The sequence below is a fragment of the Stigmatopora argus genome, chromosome 11 (assembly GCF_051989625.1).
Source record: "Stigmatopora argus isolate UIUO_Sarg chromosome 11, RoL_Sarg_1.0, whole genome shotgun sequence".
NCBI classification, from domain to species: Eukaryota; Metazoa; Chordata; class Actinopteri; order Syngnathiformes; family Syngnathidae; genus Stigmatopora; species Stigmatopora argus.
Window position 1 is genome coordinate 10,069,888 of NC_135397.1, and position 20,851 is coordinate 10,090,738.

Below are 20,851 nucleotides of genomic sequence, written 5' to 3' on the forward strand. Positions count from 1 at the left end.
TAACTAAAATCAAAATGTTTTCTAATAATATTTTTCTACCCAGAATTTTCTAGGACCAAAACTCTTTTTGTGGAGTAACAGCCAATTGGACCAAGGTATTAAAAAATAGTACTATGTCCTTATGTTATCTCTATAATTTTGGGTGATAGTATATTGTGATTTGGGGCGGCCCGGTGGGGCAAGTGTTTAGCGCGTTGGCCTTACAGCTCTGGGGTCCCTGGTTCAAATCCAGGTCATTCCACCTGTGTGGAGTTTGCATATTCTCATCTCTCGTTTGCATGTGTGGGTTTTTTCCGGGTTCTCCGCTTTTCTCCCACATTCCAAAAAAATATGCATTGTAAGCAAATTGGACACTCTAAATTGCCCCTAGGTATGGGTGTAAGTGTGCATGGTTGTCCGTCACCTTGTGCCCTGCTGCGATCGGCTGGCCACCCATTCAGGGTGTACTGGACCCGGCTCTAATCCGGAGACAGCTGGGATTGGCTCCAGCACCCCCCGTCACCCTAATTAGGATAAAGTGGTTCAGAAAATGAGATGAGAGATGAGATATTGTGATTTGCTTGGAACAGTGTTTTGGAAAACATGATTATAGTGGTTGCATACACAAATTTATTGTATTGGCACCCAAAAGATGCAATCCTGTAATGAAAATGTCATTGTCACTGCAGCATGACAGGCTTTGGTTCAGTCTTGTGTCAGCATACCGAATCCTTTGTTTGACAGAAATTGCTCATTATTCATGTTTTGTTGTCAGAAAATTCCTTGGCATGTGCTACAGTAAAAAAAAAAAGACAGATTGAGCCGAGCCATCATAAAATCATTTTACTGCCAAGTGTTAAGCATAACTAACCGAAGCGCCTATTTCAATTGAGCCCACTTTTAATAAGCAAAGCAACTGCTCGTTTGATTTAGGTGATCATGATAAGACTTTAATTTTTTGGGGGGTTATAGCTGCTCTTTTAGTGATAGTGTCTAAAAGAAAATACTAATATTTTTCCCTTTCAAGCTCTACAGGATTCCAGACTGCCACTGTTCTATTGCTCACTCCATGAAAGTGCAAAATAATTTCCTGTTGATTGGACATTAGATTTAATGGAGCCACCGTATTACTGGATATAACCTGCTCAACACAGAATGGGAGAAAAAAATCCCATGGCACCTATTTATCGTGTGGGGGGAAAAGGTGAAAAATTTAACCAATACATTTTTTTTAATTTGGATAACTTTCTTTTTATAAAGTGTTTTAGTAAGCATACAACCATTTGCATAATACACACATTGAACGATACATTTCAGAGTGACAATTTATGAACCCTCCCAAAACTCTCAAATGTTACAAGAATTTACTAGCTATAGACTTAACAAGCCATATTTGAGGAAAAGAAAAAAAGTCAAGATTTTTAACAAAAGGTTGCATGTTCTCAATGTCTGCACTGAATATGAAAATGATAAATAAATACTTACTATATAATTTCCATTTTACAAACGTGTGCTGCATTCATGGCAAGCCTTCCAGGCGCATGCTACGTGCTTTCTAACACCAGAATGGGTCACGAAGCCCCTCAGGGGTGCCGTCCTTGGAAGTGTAGAATGAAAATGTGTGTAAAAACTTTGTTCCTCCCACTCGCCTCACCTTTGGTTTCCATTAAGTTTTTGGCATTGCAAAGTCCCAAGCGGTGTCCTGAGCACACTTCAACATGGCGCGGACCAAACGTGTGAAGCCCATGTCCTTGGGTTTTTCCAGCCCCCGCATGAGCCTCTGTTTCATAATGGCGATGAACTCCTTATTACTGAGCTCTCCGTTCCCTGAAGTAAAGGGGGAGAAAAAGATGATTTCTTGCTCAATAGTTGCTTGTGTGAGACCACCGCGTTTTAGCGTCTGATTACCATCGCAGTCGAACAGAGCGAAGACAACGTCGCACACGTGATCCGACAACTCCACCTTGGCGACGGTACGAGCCACCTGTTTCATGGTAACTGGGAGTTGAGGAACACAGACAAAAAAAAACTCATTAGTGGAAAAGTATAATGGTCTGTGTGGTGGACGCCGCAATTAATTGCCTGTACATCAGCAGCTGCGGAGTCCCACTCGCAGTGTACAGAATTCGATAGATATGGAAATGACGGAGAAGATGGAGGGATTTGAAGACAAAAAACTGAGTAGGCGGGGTGGAAAAGCCCCGGGCAGACGAAATAAATGAAATGTGGAAAAACTAATTCATCTTATCCACTGTTATTGATGGGCACGCTTAAAATGGGCATCGTATGAAAGAGTGGGAAAGCTGGGGAGGAGTACGTATAAAAAAAAAAGCTAGGATGGGATAAGAAGGATTGCCATAAAATTAATAAAAACGATTCTACGACTGGTCTTTTTGGCCCAACTCCAAGAGACACAATGACTTAACTCAGAAGCACTTTAGTCAGTTCCCATTTGTAGCACTGTTGGAAAGTGTAGTGAGTAGAGGTTATGGCTTCCATAAATCCCATAATGCATCTTGAATGTATGTGTAAAAAAATAAAATAAAGTGATGATACATATATATACACATACATACATGTGTATACATATACATAAATATATATACATACATACCGACATACACACACATGTATTTAAACTTACACATTCATATGCATTTACTTTTTGTATCGCTTATCCTCACAAAGGGCGTTGGGGTGCTAGACCCGATACCAGCCGACTGTGGGCAGTAGGGAACACCCCCCCTGAATTGGTTGGTACTCAATCACAGGGCACAATAAGACCAACAATCATCCACGCTCACACTCATACCTAGGGACAATTTAGTGTTTACATATATATGTAGTACATACACATACATGCACACCAATATAAAATGGATAACACTCAAATATGGACAGACGATCCATCAGTTGATGTTGACATTGTAAGTTTATGCATTTATGTAACTAAAGCGTAGGTTCAAAACGAGCACTTTGCCCAGGCTGTGGTCAATTCTATTAGCTGTTTCCATGGTGAATCAGAGCCAATAAATGTGCAGACAGAACTAAAAAGCTGAATCATTGTTCAGAATGGCGAAACCGCTGACTCATTAGGAAGCTGATAAAAGCGCGATATTTGTTTCCCTGTGCACTTTGATTTTGGAAGATGTGGATGTGAATAAAGCAACAGATCTATGTGACAAACAACTGCGATGTGCTGATTGACCGTGACTCTGACGAAATGAGCCATAATCTGCTGCTGACTAACAATGCTCAGGCTTCAGCAAGCACAAATTGTAGTTGGTTGACTTTAAAGAGTGACAGATGGGCTGTTTTGGAAACAACCATTAAATAAAAAATGTTTGAGGTGGGTCGTTTGTTTTTTATTTTAGTGATAGTGAGTATTGGCTCAGGACATCACAAGAGTTGGAATGGTGTCAATCAAAATGATCTTTGCTTTTTTTTTAAAGGGAGACTTGAAAACAACTCGCAGATTGAGTGAGAAGACAATTTCCAGCTTGAATGAAAGCCCTTCAAGTCATTATAAGAGAAGGTCAGCGTGAAAGTGATTTCACCTTTATCTATGGACGCTCCGGCCATGTGGTAGAAACTGAGCGCTGTGTCCACATCGTTGACATTCTTCAGGAAGGTAAAGAAATTCTCCAGCTCTTCAAATGTTATCCCCTGCCCAAACGGAGGAAAACATGGCTGAGAAAAAAGGCAAACAATTGAAAACCAATACGGCATGTAACCCACCGTGACCGGGTCACGGCGAAATAATGGAAAGGTCGCCCAAATATTCCTGCGAGCCGCGAGCACGATGCAGCTCAGCAGTGTGACAAAAATGGGCAAAGGCATTGGGCATGCATGGATGAACAGTGCGCCATGGAGTGTCAGCAGAACAGGCCCACATACATAATACAGCGTGACCGCCACCGCGCTGAACTGCTCATTTGCTCAAAAAAATAAATCTTCTTTAAACAGACTCTCTTAAAGATGCAGGTGAGGCCAAGCTCGACGCTGCATATTACCCATCACACTAGCGTTATCCAGCTGAGCTTATCAGCCACGCCGTCAAATACTGCAGAAACCTGAACGCCATCCACGGGGCGTATGCTGTCTTCGAAGACGAAGGGATGGGACATATCTAATCCGCAAGACTAGAGCTCTGTACCCTGACTGACAGGGCTCATTACAGAGACACGCAACCAGCAGGAAACCATGGTCAAGTGAGCATGGTGGTTAAAGGGAGTCAAAGTGCACATTCGGAGTTTGCTGTCAGCAGTCATAATAATCTTAAATAGTAAAGTCAAAGCATGCATATTAACTCTTTCACGGCCATTATACGCATTTTAAAAGCATCCATTTATAGTGCTAGACCTCAAAACGGATTGGGGGGACTGGTATGCGTTATGGCAAAAAGATCATGTCATGATTTTAAAAAAAAGTTATCAAATATTTCTCTCTAGACTGAAACTTAAGAAACTGGTTCCCTTTAAAGTGCAACAATTTCAAACAATTACCTTCTTTTTTTTACCATTGTTTTATCTCTCTTAGGGACATACATGAATATGATAGATCACAGTCACTGATTTGTAGTGAGGAGGACAGGACAAATTTGTCAACTTTATCTGGCCTGAGAGTAACCCATTGGCAAGTAGCTACTATATGTTGCCACCTGTTGCTGGAATGCACAGATACTTTCGGGCTAGTCGGCCGTCTCTTGGAAAGTTGAGTCTAGGCCAGGGATGGGCAAACCGGTCCTCAAGGGCCGCTGTGGGTGCAGGCTTTTGTTCTAACCGATCCAGCACAGAGAGTTTAACCAATGAGATTTCTGCAGAAAGCAAGAAGCACCTGACTGCAATCCACTGATTGCACTTGTAGGACACCAGATTGGTGAAAAGGTGCCCTCTCTTTGGGTTGGAATGAAAACCTGCACCCACTGCGGCCCTTTGTGGAATAGTATATAGTAATATCGCAGGGCACGAGGAGACAGAAAAGCATTCACGCACACACTCATACCTAGGGGCAATTTAAAGTGTCAAACCAGCCTACCCCGCATGTCTTTGGAATGTGGGAGGATCAATGTATTTCTTAACGAGTAGCTGTCACCAATGGTTTATGGCAGGTGCAGCACCTGTACGAAGTTGGCAGATTGTAGAAAATGTGCACATCAAAAGATATGGCTTGGGAGCAATATGTTCTTCAATCCTATTAAGACGACTTAATGATATTTTGGCTTTGTGAGATTGTCAACATCTCGACAGTCTCTCTTATCTCTCCAAACATATATCACCTTTAAACCTAAAATTCAATAACCTAGTCCGATCGTCCTATAAAGAGCCCATAGCAGATGACAAAGATGAGGAAAAGGGGGAAAACTTGCCCAGGTGGACAATCTTGATTACTATTAACACACACACACACACCCCACACAAAACCATCACACATTCTAACAACAATGTCAATTAGTGGCAATTGAAGAGTTTATGTTCACATGAAATACCTACAACCTCACACACCTGTGCATCCTTAAACATCTTTTTCAATCCCTTCTGCATCTGCTTGAGCTTTCGAGACTGAACGCCGCTGTACGCCAGCAGCATACCGCCAAACTGTCTCTCAGAGATTCGTCCATCCACTGGATCGTTCCGCTCGAACTGGAGGGGGGAGGGGGGAGCACAAAAGGGGGAGACTAATGAGAACGAAGTGCGGCACACGAGAACAAACAAATGAATAGGCTGTCTCGGGACGATGGGAAACGGTAAATTCTAGTGTCAGGCACTATGTTGAATCAGGAACAGAAATGGAGCGGTAGCATTAAATCTTAGTGTGCATTTTTTCATTTTCATTTTTTGTTCCAGCTGAGTGAGTCTTAGTGTAGTGGACTGGACCTTGGTCCTGTCAGGCCAATCCTGGCGATTTATATCTGCGGTAGCACTGACAGCAGCACGGCAGCCTTCATTCTTTTGTCACAGAAGGTGCCGAGCTCTCAAAATGCTAATTCGTAACATAAGAGGGAGCTTGTTACTAAGCAAAAGATGAGTCCGCAATAATTACTAGATGAGCTGACCAATCATAAACCAGGGAGGCATTAAGTCTTTCTGAGACAAAATGTTCAAAAGTAGGTTTTCTGACAGCAAGAACAAATATTATGTTTAGGAAGAAGAACCCTTTTACATAGTTTTTAGCCATTAAAACTAAGCATTAATGGATACCTCTAGCTTCAGCACATCATGCTGCAGCTTCCTCTGAAACTCAAGAAAGCTGCCGATGGTGAGTTTTCCCTTCAGGTCTTGTCCAAAGAAGTAGGTGGTGAGTGCCGAGCTGCAGCCGGCTGTCTTTAGAGTGTTTCCTGTGGTAGAGCGGTCTCGGTGTCGCATGCCCATGCTCGTTTGAGAGCGAATGATGCTTTGGACCTACAGACAGATGCCGAATAGATCACTTTAAGAAATAATTTGTTGAAGGTTGTTTCTGTTAGGATGCCGCAAGAGTGATTGGAGTTGCCTTTCTTTAAAATGATCAGAGCCTTCTCCACTAAACTAAAACCTCTACCTCGGTCCCAGTCTGCAGAAGTTCCCCATCTTGTGGAAGACTTCCTGTGTGTGGTTCCAGTTTTTTTTCAACTTTACGTCTTTTTGAGTCTGTATCCGTTTTAGCTACCGCAACCAAGATGGCGCCGTTCAAGTGGCAGCCGGCGGCGGTAGCTCCGTCCACTCTTGCTCGTTTTGTGTTTTTGCTGCTTTTCTGTCTCAATGATCTGATTTGGTGATTCTCAATGATCCCATTTACTTTGATTTGCTTTGTACTTTGTGCTTTTGCTTTGTTGTTCTGTCTAATCACCCTCTTGCTACTGCCACAATGAAATTTCCCGAATACGGGATGAATAAAGTTATCCCATCCAATCCATTCACTTGAATTAAAAGAAATCCTGAATAAATCTTTACTTCCTTCTAGCTATCGATATCGAAAATTGCCTCATTAGTTTTTCCGGAGACAATTATCTAAGCCTGAAACGAGTGCTGCGCTCTTGTTTTTTTTGTTAATGTGTGACAAGCTTTTACAATGAATGTTGCTGATCTCAGACGAACCTGTTCAAACTCCTCCAGGTCTACCTCTCCGTCACCATTGAGATCAAACATCTTAAAAGCAATCTCAAAGTTCCTCTGGGGAGCTGGAGACAACAAACAGACACAAAAAGAAATTCATTCTGAAATCGATAAAGCAGTATGGAAATGACACATTACACTTCACAGACCCTGAAGATTGCTAAAAACAATTCAGGGCTGACTAACACCAGATTACACACCAACTGCTCTTTTGTCTTGAAATAACCTCAGATCTTCTCGGTCTCTTCTTGCCTCTGACAGCAATAGATGTCCAATCCATTTGAAGTGGGAGGGTTCAAATGGATTGGACGTCTATTGCTGTCAAAGGCAGTTAATGTGTCAAATGCATTAAATCTGTTCGGTTGTTGCCTTACATTTGAACAAAATAATAAAAACATAGACACTAAAATTCAGAACTAAAATGAATGTCAGTAGAATGTGTCACATTTAAGTTCTCTATAATAGAGCTATGTGGCTATATGAAATTGAACGAAAGAAACCAAAAAGTTGCCTGCTTTGTCCGCCTAAAAATGACTTGTCCTTGAAATGTTCTGCGGAAGTTTAATCAAAAGAACGGATTAAAATAGCCTCGCTTAAGCTGCGGATAAATTTAAAAGTAGCTATTGGAAACTGGGAAGTCAGCTCCAGAGTTTTCATTGTGATGTACAAAAGTTAAAAGTAAAATCCCGTTGAATTTGACGACAAAATATCCTTTTCATACGTCACAGTTTTAAAATATAAAAGATATTTAGTTTGTATTAAATTTAAGAACTCTGGGCTAGAGGAACATTGGGTCAAAAGGACAAATCGGCACTTACTGGACAGCACAGTGGTAAGAAAGATGTAGTCAGAGAAGGAAATGAGGCCACATTCCCCCAGAGTGTAAAATATGCTGTCTTCATCTGCAAACTTCTCCCTTTCTTGGGCTATTTTCTGCTCAAAGTACCACAGAAAAAAACAAAGAAGATCATTACTATATTAAAAGAGCACAAAGGTATTCTGTTAAGAACAAGCATTATTAGTTCCCAGTGCTGTGTCTATAACACATACACACCCCAAAAAGAAACTTTTCTTTCACAAAATATAGGAGAACCAGTGTGCATTAAACTGAATACATTATGTACGTGCATTTTAAATCATGCAAGTGCTGCATACACATAACGCTATACATACAAGTGAGTGAGAGTGGGCATGGCAAATATTAGGTGAAAAAAACTTCATAATTCAGAGACTGTACTCACAGTGTGACATCGACATAACAAGAGAGGGAAACATCACAAGAACGCAGTACAAACATACACATTATAGATAAATCACATCTGGAACACAAACCAAAAGGTATTATTCCAAACAAAGGGAATTCGGGTTTTCACACATATACAACTGTCCACACAACTAACATTGTTTTCTGTTTGCATGTGTATATTACAGCCTTGCATGAGAGGGTAACCTAATCGCATGCACACTGCACACTCAAGTGAAAGAAAGGTCAAATAGAAACATTTCCAATCAACTGATCTACCAAAGAGTGGTTGTATTGTATAAACGGCGCATGCCTTGGGAGGGGTTGGGTTGGGGGTCAGGGGTTAAAAAACTGAGCCCCGGTGGAGTTACCTCCGTCTGTATGAGGTCCATTTCAGAGGAAGAGGAAGGATGAGAAAGAACTGTTAGAGACAGCATGGCCTCTGCTATCTTTAGCAGGGTCTCCAACTACTGTCTTTCACACATAACATACTGAAACAAATGTAAACACGTCAATAATAATAAAAAAACATTTACTTTAAAAATAAAAAAGGAGTAAAAAAAAACTGTTTTACCATTTCGTAATCACCTGTTGTGGTTAAAACTCAAAAATCTTATTGAGTTACGGAAATACCACATTGTGCAATGAACAGAGGAAATGGAATTATAGCGAGTCATCCTAAAAAACTAATGCAAGGAGAAGAATGTCATAAGAGGATGAGAAAAACATTCACCAGACATGCAGTATTAAGTGTTTCATTGGTGGCCATTTTCAAAGGTAAATGACTCTTACATGCTTATCTGCAACTACATTTAAGATGAGATTTATACACTTTTGCCACCAACTAACTCGATGTTGTATAATTGTCACATATAGAAAAAAGTTTTATGTATTTGGTAGAAAGATTTTGCATAAAATTCACTAATTGTCTCTAACACATGATAATTAATTCACATCAGCAACATTCGTCAGAATTTTTCCTTACTTGTCATTAAAGTTAATGCAGTCTTTAAAATTGTTTATGGAATGTTAAGATGCTGTGTAAACAAATCCCTGTGAGTTTACGTTGCAATGGATTCTAGCAAATAAAATGAATCTCACTGATTTTTTTTGTAATTCTGCAAAAGAAAGTTTTTAAAATATCTGCAAGACAGATGATTGCATTTGAAGCTGATACTTAGATGAGCCTCAAAACAAATGTGTGAGAGATAATTGAATATGAAAAATCCCATTTATGTGAAATAACCTAACCGGATCTAGCCCTTTCCTTCATTACATTTAAAAATAAGACCATCGATAAAAACATTAAATGAAATGGCAAATACACTTTAAGAGACCACGGCTTTAGCTTGAATTTATTTATGTAAATAGGCCATTCCTTGCCCATTTGGGGGTTTTGGATCTGGGATTTTTATCCCTGTCAACTTTGAGCCTTTGAATCTCTTTTGGACTGCTGATCATACTTGCATCCAGTCTTTTCTAAAATAAAATAAAAATAACTACGTACAAGTGAATGTAAATATTGTACTCCACAACTAGTTTTATGACTGATTCACCTGCATTTAATATGACTAGAAGAAAGAAGCAGAAAAATACATAAGGAAAAAATAAAAACATCAGTTGAGAAAATTCTTGTGAAGAGAGAAATTTTTTTTTTTTTAAATGTGACATTGGGAAAGAGGCTGCTCCAAAGTCATTTTTTGTCAATCTCATAAAGTGGCATGTTTTTTTTCTTTGCAAAGCAATTAATTATAAAAAAAACAATATCAATTGAATTTAAAAACAAATTAAATGAGAGCATGTATATGTAGTGCTAATTAATGGTGTTAGGGGTCACAAATTACTTATCCACAAATGAGTGTAGTCCTAATTACTAGTACTCAAGTTAATTAAAAGATAGCGCTTCAATTGACAATGTGTGGCTCCTGATTCGTGTCAACATCGCAGCTGTCAGAGGGAATCTGAGCATGCTCCCTTATTAAATATGTGTACTAAGACAGATCACGTTTGCATGCCAATCTTTCTCTCATCAATCTAAGATTATAGCTGCAGGAAAATTATGAAACTGCAAGTGACTAGTCTGCGAGTCAAGGCACAGATATGGTTAGTAAGGACAGAGCTGCCGACGATGCTGTCAAATGAATCACTGTTATATATAACTGAGCAAGTCCCAAGGGAGGTCGAGAGTTTGGTCAAGGCTAATCTCCTCTGTTTCCTAGCAGCCAGAAAGCGGCACTAGACACATTTGAACTAACATCTTAAATCCAACAAATCTAATTCATCATTCACTGAGGTCTTGCAGTCAGTAGATAGCGTGCCAAGTGGCTCCTTCTACTCATTTCATATCAGGCCACGGAAATGCTTTTTAAGTACACTCTGACAAAATGCTCTTAGAACATGTGCGATATTCTACTAAAAGCTCAGTGTAGAAAATATATATATATATATATATATATTTTTGACTGTGAAAGGCTAGATGAAACGATTTCTGTCATTGAGGCATGTGTTTTTTTACATATTCATTGCTCAGAAGCAGTAATTCCTCGGCTAAAAAGCTTGAAATCAATGAATAAATAAGTGCGTTCAGAACGTTTATATACTACATAAACCTCTATACTGTGCAATTTTATGAAGAGCTTCTCCGACCTTGCCACTTATTCTGGATGAAGCACCCCTATGAAATTCTCTATGGGACAAAATGACCACCAACTGCATGCAGTAGATGTGTGGGTAGATGGAACATTTTAACTGTCTGTCTCTGGTCCTCAGAGATCCTACAGAACAGGTGTGCTGTAATAGGTCATAATTATTCTTGGAGCATGACTTCAGAATTTATCCTGATACAGAGTGCTCAGCCGACGCATTTTGGTTGCCGAGAAATGGCAGTTGCCTCACGAGAAAAAAAGTATGACCTCAGATGACCATGTGACCCAAAACCCCTTGTTCATTAGAAGCGCGTAGGTGGATGAAAAGAAAAGAATTCTGCAACTGTTTATGTGCAATTTTTGATGGAGTTGAGAGCAGAGTAAAAACTGAATAAAATAGCTACAGTGGTACCTCGACATACGAGTGCCCCGACATACGAGCAATTTGGGATACGGGTAAAATTTTCAGCAAATATTTATCTTGAGATACGAGACAAATTTTGATATACGAGCAGACAGCGGACGCGAGAGGCTGCTCATAAGAACATCAAGGGCACTGTCTCTCTCCCTGCAACTCCCTCGTGTAATGTCTCTCTGGTCGCAATTCCCTCTTTGTAATGTCTCTGCGAGCACTGGGCGGAGCCTTGCATTTTTTCAGTGTTTTTTTTCCCATTAGTCAGTGCGAATGGCGTATATACTACTTCTCGTTGGCAAATGGTCGTGCGTCATCCTATTGTAAGGACATTTGTGTGCATCATTTTCGTAATATTTTGAAGGGAATACAAAAGCAAACAACCCTCGATAGGTTCCTTTTAGCTGCATCTGAAAGTCAGGGAGGAGGGGGAGCAAAGAGAGCTCACCCAGGAGAATAAATGTATCAAAATTTAAAACAAAATTAGAATTAAGTTCAGTGAAAGGTTAGATTAAACTTATTTTTGAGTGTGTCTGCATCGTAATCCAAGTTCATTTAAATTTGTCTATGTTATGTTACGATCGCGTTGCCGTGCAAAAATTCCCCCTCCCCTCTGTCCCCCCTCTCTCTCTGTCCGTCTCTGTCTCCTCCGTGAAATCTGTCTAATTTTAATAATATTGAACACATTTTAGTAGTATTAAACCACTAGTTATTTGTTACCTTGGTAATAGATGGCGAATTAGAACAAATAAAAATGTTTTTCCAATCCAATATCCTGTTTTGGGTGTTTTTTCAGAGGGTTGGAACAAATTAATTAGTTTTTAGTTCATTTCTATGGGAAGCATTAGTTTGAGTCACGAGAAAATAGACATACGAGCTCAGTCCCGTAACGCATTAAGCTCGTATCTCCAGGTACCACTGTTTTTAAATAAAGTACAGCGCGAGGGCTCCTGGAACTTCCTGTAAAATCAAAAAGAGTGAACATCATAACAGCTATGGTGACGAGAAAATTGTTAATTTGAATCTCACACACGCAATCTCAGTGACTGGTGTCGTTTCATTCACAGGCCCGTATTATGTAGGCAACCATTTGCCGACGAGAGATGTGTACATACTTCCTGCCTTAAGTGACTTTAAACCATGCTTTTCAGGCACCATGCAGTGTTTAAATGTGAACATTTCAAAAGATGAATTGGTGAAGGCTTCGAAGCACATCCATACAGCCTCAGCGCTAGCTAAAAGAGCCATTTCCACCGCCCCTGTGTTGCCACCATGCGAGGAAATAGGGTGCCACCACCAGCTACTTTTTAAAGAGGACACTGGTAAAGGAGCATGCTGACGAAACGGGCATGTGCGCCAAACCAAGGCACATAGAAGGAAGCGTAACTCTTAAAAAGGAAACAAAAGGAGATGAAGGAAAACTTTATTTATAAAGAACAAGAAAGATTGAGTGGAGGGGAACAGCGACTATGGGATTTTTATATGTATATTTTATATGTATATATATATATATACATTTGCCGTTGATTATGGCATCTATATTTAAAGTATTGGTCTACATAGTTTCCGGTGAGGTCGATATTTTAGTTGCTCCTCCTTTCTGCTGCTGAAGCATTTAGTATTTTTAAGAGAAATAAAGTCGAAAGTTCCCTTTGAATAATTTAATATGGTTGGTATAGCAGAAAGTTGCAAGCAGCAGGTTTAATAAACGAAGAGCCGTGGACAATCTTTAGTATAATGGCCAACGTAGTGTTAGACTGTCTAATGCTGAAACACTAGACAATAACTGCAGCTGCAATTGGTAATGTGTCTCTATCACAGTTCCTTCATTATTAAACTAAGTTTTAACCTAATTGAGGCTACTACACAAAATAGGGAAATCCCGATTAGATATTTTTTGCATGCGAGTCTGAGACACCAGATTTGGAGAATCCTGATACCGATGAAATGTAATATTAAGGGGGGGGGGGGGGGAAAGTATATCCGAATGCCTATCCCATTAATCACATAGAAGGGTGAGGTTTAATACTATAAATATAACAATGTAATAGTTGTTTGTATAGTATTTATGAATTATTTTATTTGTTACCTTACTCAGTAAGCTAATAAATTAATACTTGAAAATGTAAACAAATACATTTTAACAACCCAATCTTTTTTACCAATATGATCGGGCCCGATTTCCGATCACGTGATTTGACCTGGGACATCAACAACAAAACAAACCCTGGGTGACACCCAGTGTTGTTTGTGCACATTGGAATGATTTGTTAAATTACTTGTTATTAGAATGTTTAACTGTTCTCCCGCACTAACAATAGAATAGAAGGTTGAAGTCAACATTAGGAGGAAAGAGGGAGGAAAAAAAAGAGTATGAAGGAAAAGGAGAGGCATATGTTGAATATTGACTACAATGTGGAGCATTTCATTCAAGTGCACACATGCAATTTACTACACACCCATTACCTGCCAGAAGTCCTGAAGTGGGGGAGGGGCCGAAGCAGGGTTGGGGGCAAGGGCGAAGGGGAAGCAAGGAAGAAGGGGCGGGGAGATTTTGGGTTGAAACCAGGCATCACCGGATGGATTTATTGGAGGCCGGGGTCAAGACAAACAATGTGGAGATTTGAAAGATGGGGTTTTGAGAAAGATGGAAATTCACAAGGAGGGGAAGAGAGAGAAAATGGTGCAATTACTTGTTATGAGAATGAGACAGTACACAAAAACATGATAAAATCAACAACAATAAAATGGTAACAACAGCTACATGTTAACAGTGGCTGCAAAAAGTACAATTTCATGAACTCATTGGGTGGAAAACACACAACGATGGACACGATGACAAATTGTTTTTTGGGGAAAACAAGAAATCCCATTAATACTTTCAGAATGCCTCTGTTCTCTGGGCAGTTAAAACACACACGGTGAGTCGGTAAACACATTAGATGTTCATTCACAGTCACACTGGGTGTGTTGTGTTTGCCTTATATGTGGGCTGAACCTGGAATAAATGTGCAATAAATAACCAATGGGGACTTATTGAGATGCACATAACACCTATACTTCAAATTCTTACACGTAAAGGCCATCTAATACATCTTTAGCAACACTGGAGGGAATGCTGCGAAACAAGAAAATCTAAATGCAGTATAAGACAAAGTGATATGGACAGAAATTTGGCTAACAAATAAAGGAAGCATATGGCCTGTAAAGAGGAACAAAAGAGGCTAAAAAAAAAAGAAAATGACCAGTACACACGCTGAGTGCTGCACAAACTATGAAACTTTCCTTTTCATTAAAGAAAAGATGAAACTCTTTTTGATGTTCACGTAAATGAAAAGTTAAAATATTGACTTAAAAATAATGGGAAAGGGAAAAGAGGAAGCATTGGCATAAAAGTTACCCTAACTTGTGGTACGTGTTAAGATAGAAACTGTCAATTGGCCATTGTGAGCTTTGAAATCCTGGCTCCCAAAAGTTTAGAGATTAAAAAAATAATAATTTAAAAAAGAAATTGTGGTGGCAGAGCTTTTATTGGAACATTTGACTGACAAATATTGCTTGGGTTCAAGATAAACGCCTCCAAACAGCTTGCCATTAGTGCTTTCTCTGACTGAATGTAAACATAATTAATTCTGTGCCTCACTTATTTAATCATGTTTTAATTATTTCATTTTTTACGAAAATGTTGTATGGCTCCCAAGGAGCATGTTCAACTGTTTGTGTAACTAAAAAACCTTGAAATTTGTGAAGAGCATCCCTTAAGCTCTTAAGTACTCATCAATCCTCTCTACTGAAGATTGCGGTGAAGGAGGGGGTCTGATAAGGCATTATCTAGTGGAGAGCATCAATTAAATGTACTATGTTGTGTGTGGGTGGATTGTGGAGGACTCCCACGCAAATATATATACTTCAAAAAACCATTTTTCTTTATATTCTATATCCCATTTTCATTATTATATTTTCCAATACAGTGCTTTTTTAAAATTAAAAACAAAGAACAAAACATTCCATCTGATTTCATGGCTAAACCATTCATTTCAATATAAAAAGTTAATTGCAGCTAGTAGTGCAAACCACAACTGTAGTTTATTAAGATTAAAAAAAACACTGAAGCTGGAAGTACAAAACCATAACAAAACTATATTTTTGACTCTGTCTCTTTGCCATTGCTTACCTTTCCATCATAGCGCTTCACGACAAACTGATCAAGGCCAAGATCTGGAGGGAGAAAAAAAGAAAATAACAAATACAGTGATGTATTAGATTAAACATCCTCATTAAAAACGTGATGCATGATCATATGACACAGTAAATGGCACTAACATTTTTCTCGATCACTGACGTGCAAATGAATAATAATGATTATCCACAACCCATTTCCACATAGCAGATTTTTTTAAAGACTCAACATTTGTGATCATTAGTCATCCATGCTTGTCTTTGAATCATTTTAAACCCTGCAACAATTGTAAAATGCTATAAAATAGGTAACAAAAGAAAATACCTGTATGATGGAAAATTTCAAGCACGCAATGTTTCAACTGAGAAACAACTACAATTAATTATCCAAGGATTTTGCTTGGATTGGTAAATAATATCCATCTATGTATCAAAAACTAAAATTCCAATCATGTACTGTCATGACACTAGCATTGTATATTTTCCTTTTTTTTATTTAATTGACACGCATGTACCAACAGCATTATGAAGCAGGCATGAACACACACACACACCCCCTTGTGATCATCAAATCTGCCCCTGCAAACATGCATTAGTAGCCTTTTCCAGAAAGCAGTACAAACAAGATTACACTTGTATTTTTTAAACAGGCCAAACCCAGGAAGAAGAAAAAAGAGGAAGAACAAATGGAATTCAGGCATCAAAAATGTCTGTGGTAAGATTCAACTGTGACTTACTCTCCGGCTGCTTCTCATTTGGGGTGATAGAGCGTATAAAGTCCTGGGGTGTCATGTAAACCTCTGCATCTCCATGCTCACCAATAATCTTCAATGTGGCAAAATACCGGAAGATCTTGTCTGGGGTTGAGTACGCACGTATCCTATTCTCGTACTCCATTACCTGTCGAACACATTAAATTATTATCTTTCTATAGATCAAACTGCAGCAGTAGCTATAAAGGGAACATTAGGGCTCATTCTTCCTGCTCTCACAGGTCATTGTGCAGCATGAAATGTGTTGCAAAGCTCCGATGTAGACAAAAGGTGATCATTCATCCTAATCGTCCTGTTGTCGCATCTATGTGGCATGCTAGCGCTTGCTATGGCAACCGCAGATGGGACAAGCCCCAAGTTTTACCACCAAAAATGCTAAAATGGCAGCACAAGTCACAAAAGTGCTTTGACACGCTGGATATTTCAGCAGACTCCAATAGAAATTACCCATAAATCCTAATTTCCATCCTTGAAGTTGAAATAATCAACAAGCATTAAACAGAAGACAACTTAACTTTCTTCTCAGCTCCCACCCATTCCCTAATTAGCATTCCTGTTTATGATGGCAAAAATGCAAAATGATTGCCTCTTTAAAATATTCTGTCAAAACAACCTGGTAGGGCATATTGATTGCTGTTGGGGCCTCTGATAGACGTGCCTTTAAAGGAATCAAACAGGAGAGTGGCTGATTGTTCGAATTGGCTGGTTATTGATTACCTTGCGGTCACGGAATCCAGAGCGTGGCTTCTTTTTTTTCCCTTCACCACTTTCATTCTTGGCCTCGTCATCACTACTGCTTGTCTCCACTGTGTTTTCTGATTCACTGTCTGAAGCCTTCACAAAATCTTCTCCATTTTGGGGATGGGAATGACGTACTGATGGCCCTGCATCAGCATACGCTCTAGTTTCCAAAAACAGACAGATTACAGTTAGATGAGAAGTTGAACACTGGAGAAAAAATGTCAATTACAGCAAATATTTCCAAGTAGTAGACAGAATTGCTCCTAGGAGAAATTAGGAGTTTTGTAGTGTATTCTTACATATATATAGTGTTACTTTTACTTGAAGAAAAAAAATGAGATAATGAGGGGAATGTCAGTATGTCTCTGAGGGCCAAAGATGCCTTGTTAAAGATGACACTGGTCCAATTCCTAAATGCCAACGTCTATGAGGTGTCTTTTTCTGTGTTTAAACATTTTCTCCACTATCAAAGTTCTCAGATATTTGTGATTTGCATATTTCGATTAATTGAGCTACCATCATTTACATGAAGGTCTTTAACGGCATTCTAGGCTATGTCTATCTCTTTAATATGACTTTGAAATGCTGAACTCTCTAACACAGTCAATTCCCTGACCACTATCCTCCTGTAACATTTGACAAATCACGATAATAATGATCTACGGAGACAGTCTTGGGTGGTCTGAATAATAATAATTTGATGTAATGAGATACAAACAGAGCGGTGGCGAGGGTGAGAGCCTGCAGACGGTCGCAAACACCCAATTGTATCATCCATCACGCTGGCTCCTGCAGAACAGTTATCGTATCGCCACTGGGATCTCGTGTCAGCACTTGAACACCCTATTCAACAATTTGTCTTAAATAAACACCAGCCTCCTTAGCAATGCAAAGCAATCAAAACTCAGTGACACCTTCTGCACGGAAAGGAAAATATGCCACATGACCTGCCATATCACGTGTATTGTGTAACTTGGCAAGAAATCACCATTTAATTCATCTGTAGTCTTGCTGTGTTACATGATTTATGGGAGTTATTTAAATGAAAGACTGTACAGTGGGATGCAAAATTAACACCCTACCTGGGTATCCTGTTAGTCACCAGTGACTACAAGCTTAGTGATGTGCACCCTTTGTTATGTTGCTCACATTGCAGTATTGAAACATTTTAGACCAGAGGTGCCCATTACATAGATTGCGATCTACCGGTAGATCACCATGAACTATTGGTTGATCGCACGACAATAACATTTTGATCTTTCCCCTCCTTTCGATTTCCTTAGCTAGGCTCTTATGAATTTGTCCGCAGTAAGCTTTAGCGCGAATGGAGAGTGGATTTTGCGAGGTATATCATTACATAATTGCTGCCCTTCGTCAGTGACCTGTAAAAGCGATAGATCGTGGAACGTTAACTTCTTGAAAAGTAGATCTTGGAGCAAAAAAGTTTGAACACTTGCAGTAAGTCATAAACATATAAACATAAAAGGTGCAGACACATTTAAAGTCTTGCTCCTGATTATGATGATGATAGGTGCCATGTTTTTAGGACACTCCAGATATAGTGCATCAATAACCTGGCCAGCTAAACTGCATGAAATGAAGATAAAATGACTTTGTGAAATCATTGAGTATATTCAAGTTCATGTTCCTGGATTTTTAGTAAAAGGTGCAAATCATAACATTTTGGCTTATGGGACCATGTGTCACAGTTTAGATACCCATCTTGGCAAAATGAAAAAAATTGCATGGATTCACACAGTTTTAGAATACACTGTCAATGCAACCCTGATGTGAAGCAACAAATCATGTTTATTGGAAGTTGTGATAATTTTGATAATTTGTCTAACAAGAGGTTTATTGAGATTTTGAAAGAACTCAGTCCTACCTTTTCCAGAGTAGTCCAGCACTAGCAGAGACACCAGTTACACCAACCAGAGCTGCAAGCATCAGTCTCCTTCGTCCAGATTTTCGCACTGCCCCATTGTGGTAGCTTCGAGGCAAGTGTGCCATGCCAACCCACACAGCGGACAGTGCCCGCAAGCGGAACATATTGCTAGAATACAGTGTCAGGGTAGAGACGTTAGTATAGCGAAGCAAAATTGAGCAGCTAGTCACTCCTTGTTTGGGCTAAGCAGAGTTTAGCACAAACATGTTTCAGTCTTATAACATTGAATTGAATTGAATGCTTTTAATGTCATTATAAAAGTATAATTAGATTTAAAGCTTCACCACTCACTCCACAAATAACAACAACAAACAAATAATCAATAGGTAATAACAATTAATAATAAGTAGTAAATAAATAAGTACTCAATATAATAAGTAGTCAACATAATAAGTTGTCAACATAATAAGTAGTCAACATAATACGTAGTCAACATAATACGTAGTCAACATAATACGTAGTCAACATAATGCGTAGTCAACATAATAAGTAGTCAACATAATAAGTAGTCAACGTAATAACTAGTCAACGTAATAAGTAATCAACGCAATAAGTAATCAACGTAATAACTATTCAACATTATAAGTAGTCAACAACATAAATAAGTAGAGAAAAGCACAAATAAGAACAACAAACAAACAACCAACCAAAACCGCATTTAACTTATTGGGAGGTCATTAATTTTCATATGAAGTTAGAGTTCCTTCCTTCTTGTACCTGCATAATAACAAAGGACCATTAATACAAGTTCTCACATTTTAAAAAGGGGTTTGTCATCCCAATTCAGGACAATGACAATTCCACAGCCAAAGATTGGACTTATGTTTAACTACAAGTCAGGGTTTAACTTGTGAGCATCGCATACACATAACAAAACTTATTGAACACAGCTTGAACCAAAGTAATGGGTCATGCTAAAAGTTAATGATCTTTTATTGTCCTTAACCAATAATCACCTTCATTCTATCGTGGAAGTAATGCCACGGATATAGTACAGTAAACACTGTTTCGCTCAAGCAGCTAACGCTAGCACATAATGCAAATAAATTGGTGGAGCCGTATCGTTTTTCTCGGTTGAAGAGCATCATTGGTAAGGAAAATATGAAATTGCTTACGTGAATGGCAACACAGACACCACTGAGATGGGAATAAAACTATCCTCGGCGTTCCAGAGCGCGTTTAAACAGAACGCCTGCAGAAGAAAAAAAACAGCGCAGTAAACGCACTTCCGTGTTCCCCGTTAGCCGTCAAATAGGAGGAGGGGCTTAATTCCAGCCATATAAGGAGCTACCTGAAAAATATGATGTAGCGCAAGCAAAATTACCACGTAACTTTACTTACACACTCCCGTTACTTAATTGTACGCAATGCATTTTCTTTATCTGTAAGAATTAGTTAAATATTTATAATGCTAGTAACTGAATGGGAACCAAATGAGAGTGATTTTTGTATAAAACAATTCTCGCCGTTTTTTAGGATCATATTCTCTAGGAGTGGCGAACACGTGGCTCTCGAGCCACATGCGGCTCCTGGGTGAAATAAATGCGACTGTTTGCTTCTTAATTAACACATTTTGTGTATACTATGGCTCTTTGCTTCGTTTCATGTTTGTCTTTCATTTTTATTCTCTCTTAAAACACACAAAAAATCATCAGGGCCAATTAAAAACAAATCTTATTTCATTGCATTTTCTGAACCGCTTTATCCTCATTAGGGTCGCGGGGGGTGCTGGAGCCTATCCATGCTGACTCCGGGCCAGGGGCAGGGGACACCCTGAATCGGTGGCCAGCCAACTGCAAGGTACAGAAGGAGACGGACAACCATGCACACTTACACCCAAACC

The 20,851-nt window shown here is 39.2% G+C and overlaps 1 protein-coding gene across 3 annotated transcripts; it reads right to left on the minus strand.

Annotated features, from left to right (window-relative positions):
* Positions 1 to 807: 807 nt before the first annotated feature.
* micu1 (mitochondrial calcium uptake 1) lies at positions 808 to 20,261 on the minus strand. Of its 3 annotated transcripts, XM_077614242.1 has the most exons (13): positions 20,124 to 20,261; positions 18,949 to 19,116; positions 17,040 to 17,223; positions 16,287 to 16,449; positions 15,545 to 15,588; positions 13,837 to 13,848; positions 7,889 to 8,003; positions 7,053 to 7,135; positions 6,180 to 6,380; positions 5,484 to 5,621; positions 3,537 to 3,645; positions 1,888 to 1,977; positions 808 to 1,806 (listed from the first exon to the last, which is right to left on the minus strand). In XM_077614242.1, exons 2-13 carry the CDS (start codon positions 19,110 to 19,112, stop codon positions 1,646 to 1,648), a joined length of 1,464 nt encoding a protein of 487 aa, XP_077470368.1. In that variant the 5' UTR covers positions 19,113 to 19,116; positions 20,124 to 20,261; the 3' UTR covers positions 808 to 1,645. The 3 variants fall into 3 exon arrangements, with proteins under 3 accessions (XP_077470368.1, XP_077470369.1, XP_077470370.1); XM_077614243.1 differs by lacking the exon at positions 13,837 to 13,848; XM_077614244.1 differs by lacking the exons at positions 13,837 to 13,848; positions 15,545 to 15,588; positions 16,287 to 16,449; ... (1 more) ...; positions 18,949 to 19,116; positions 20,124 to 20,261 and adding an exon at positions 8,685 to 9,796.
* Between the last annotated feature and the right edge of the window lie 590 nt (positions 20,262 to 20,851).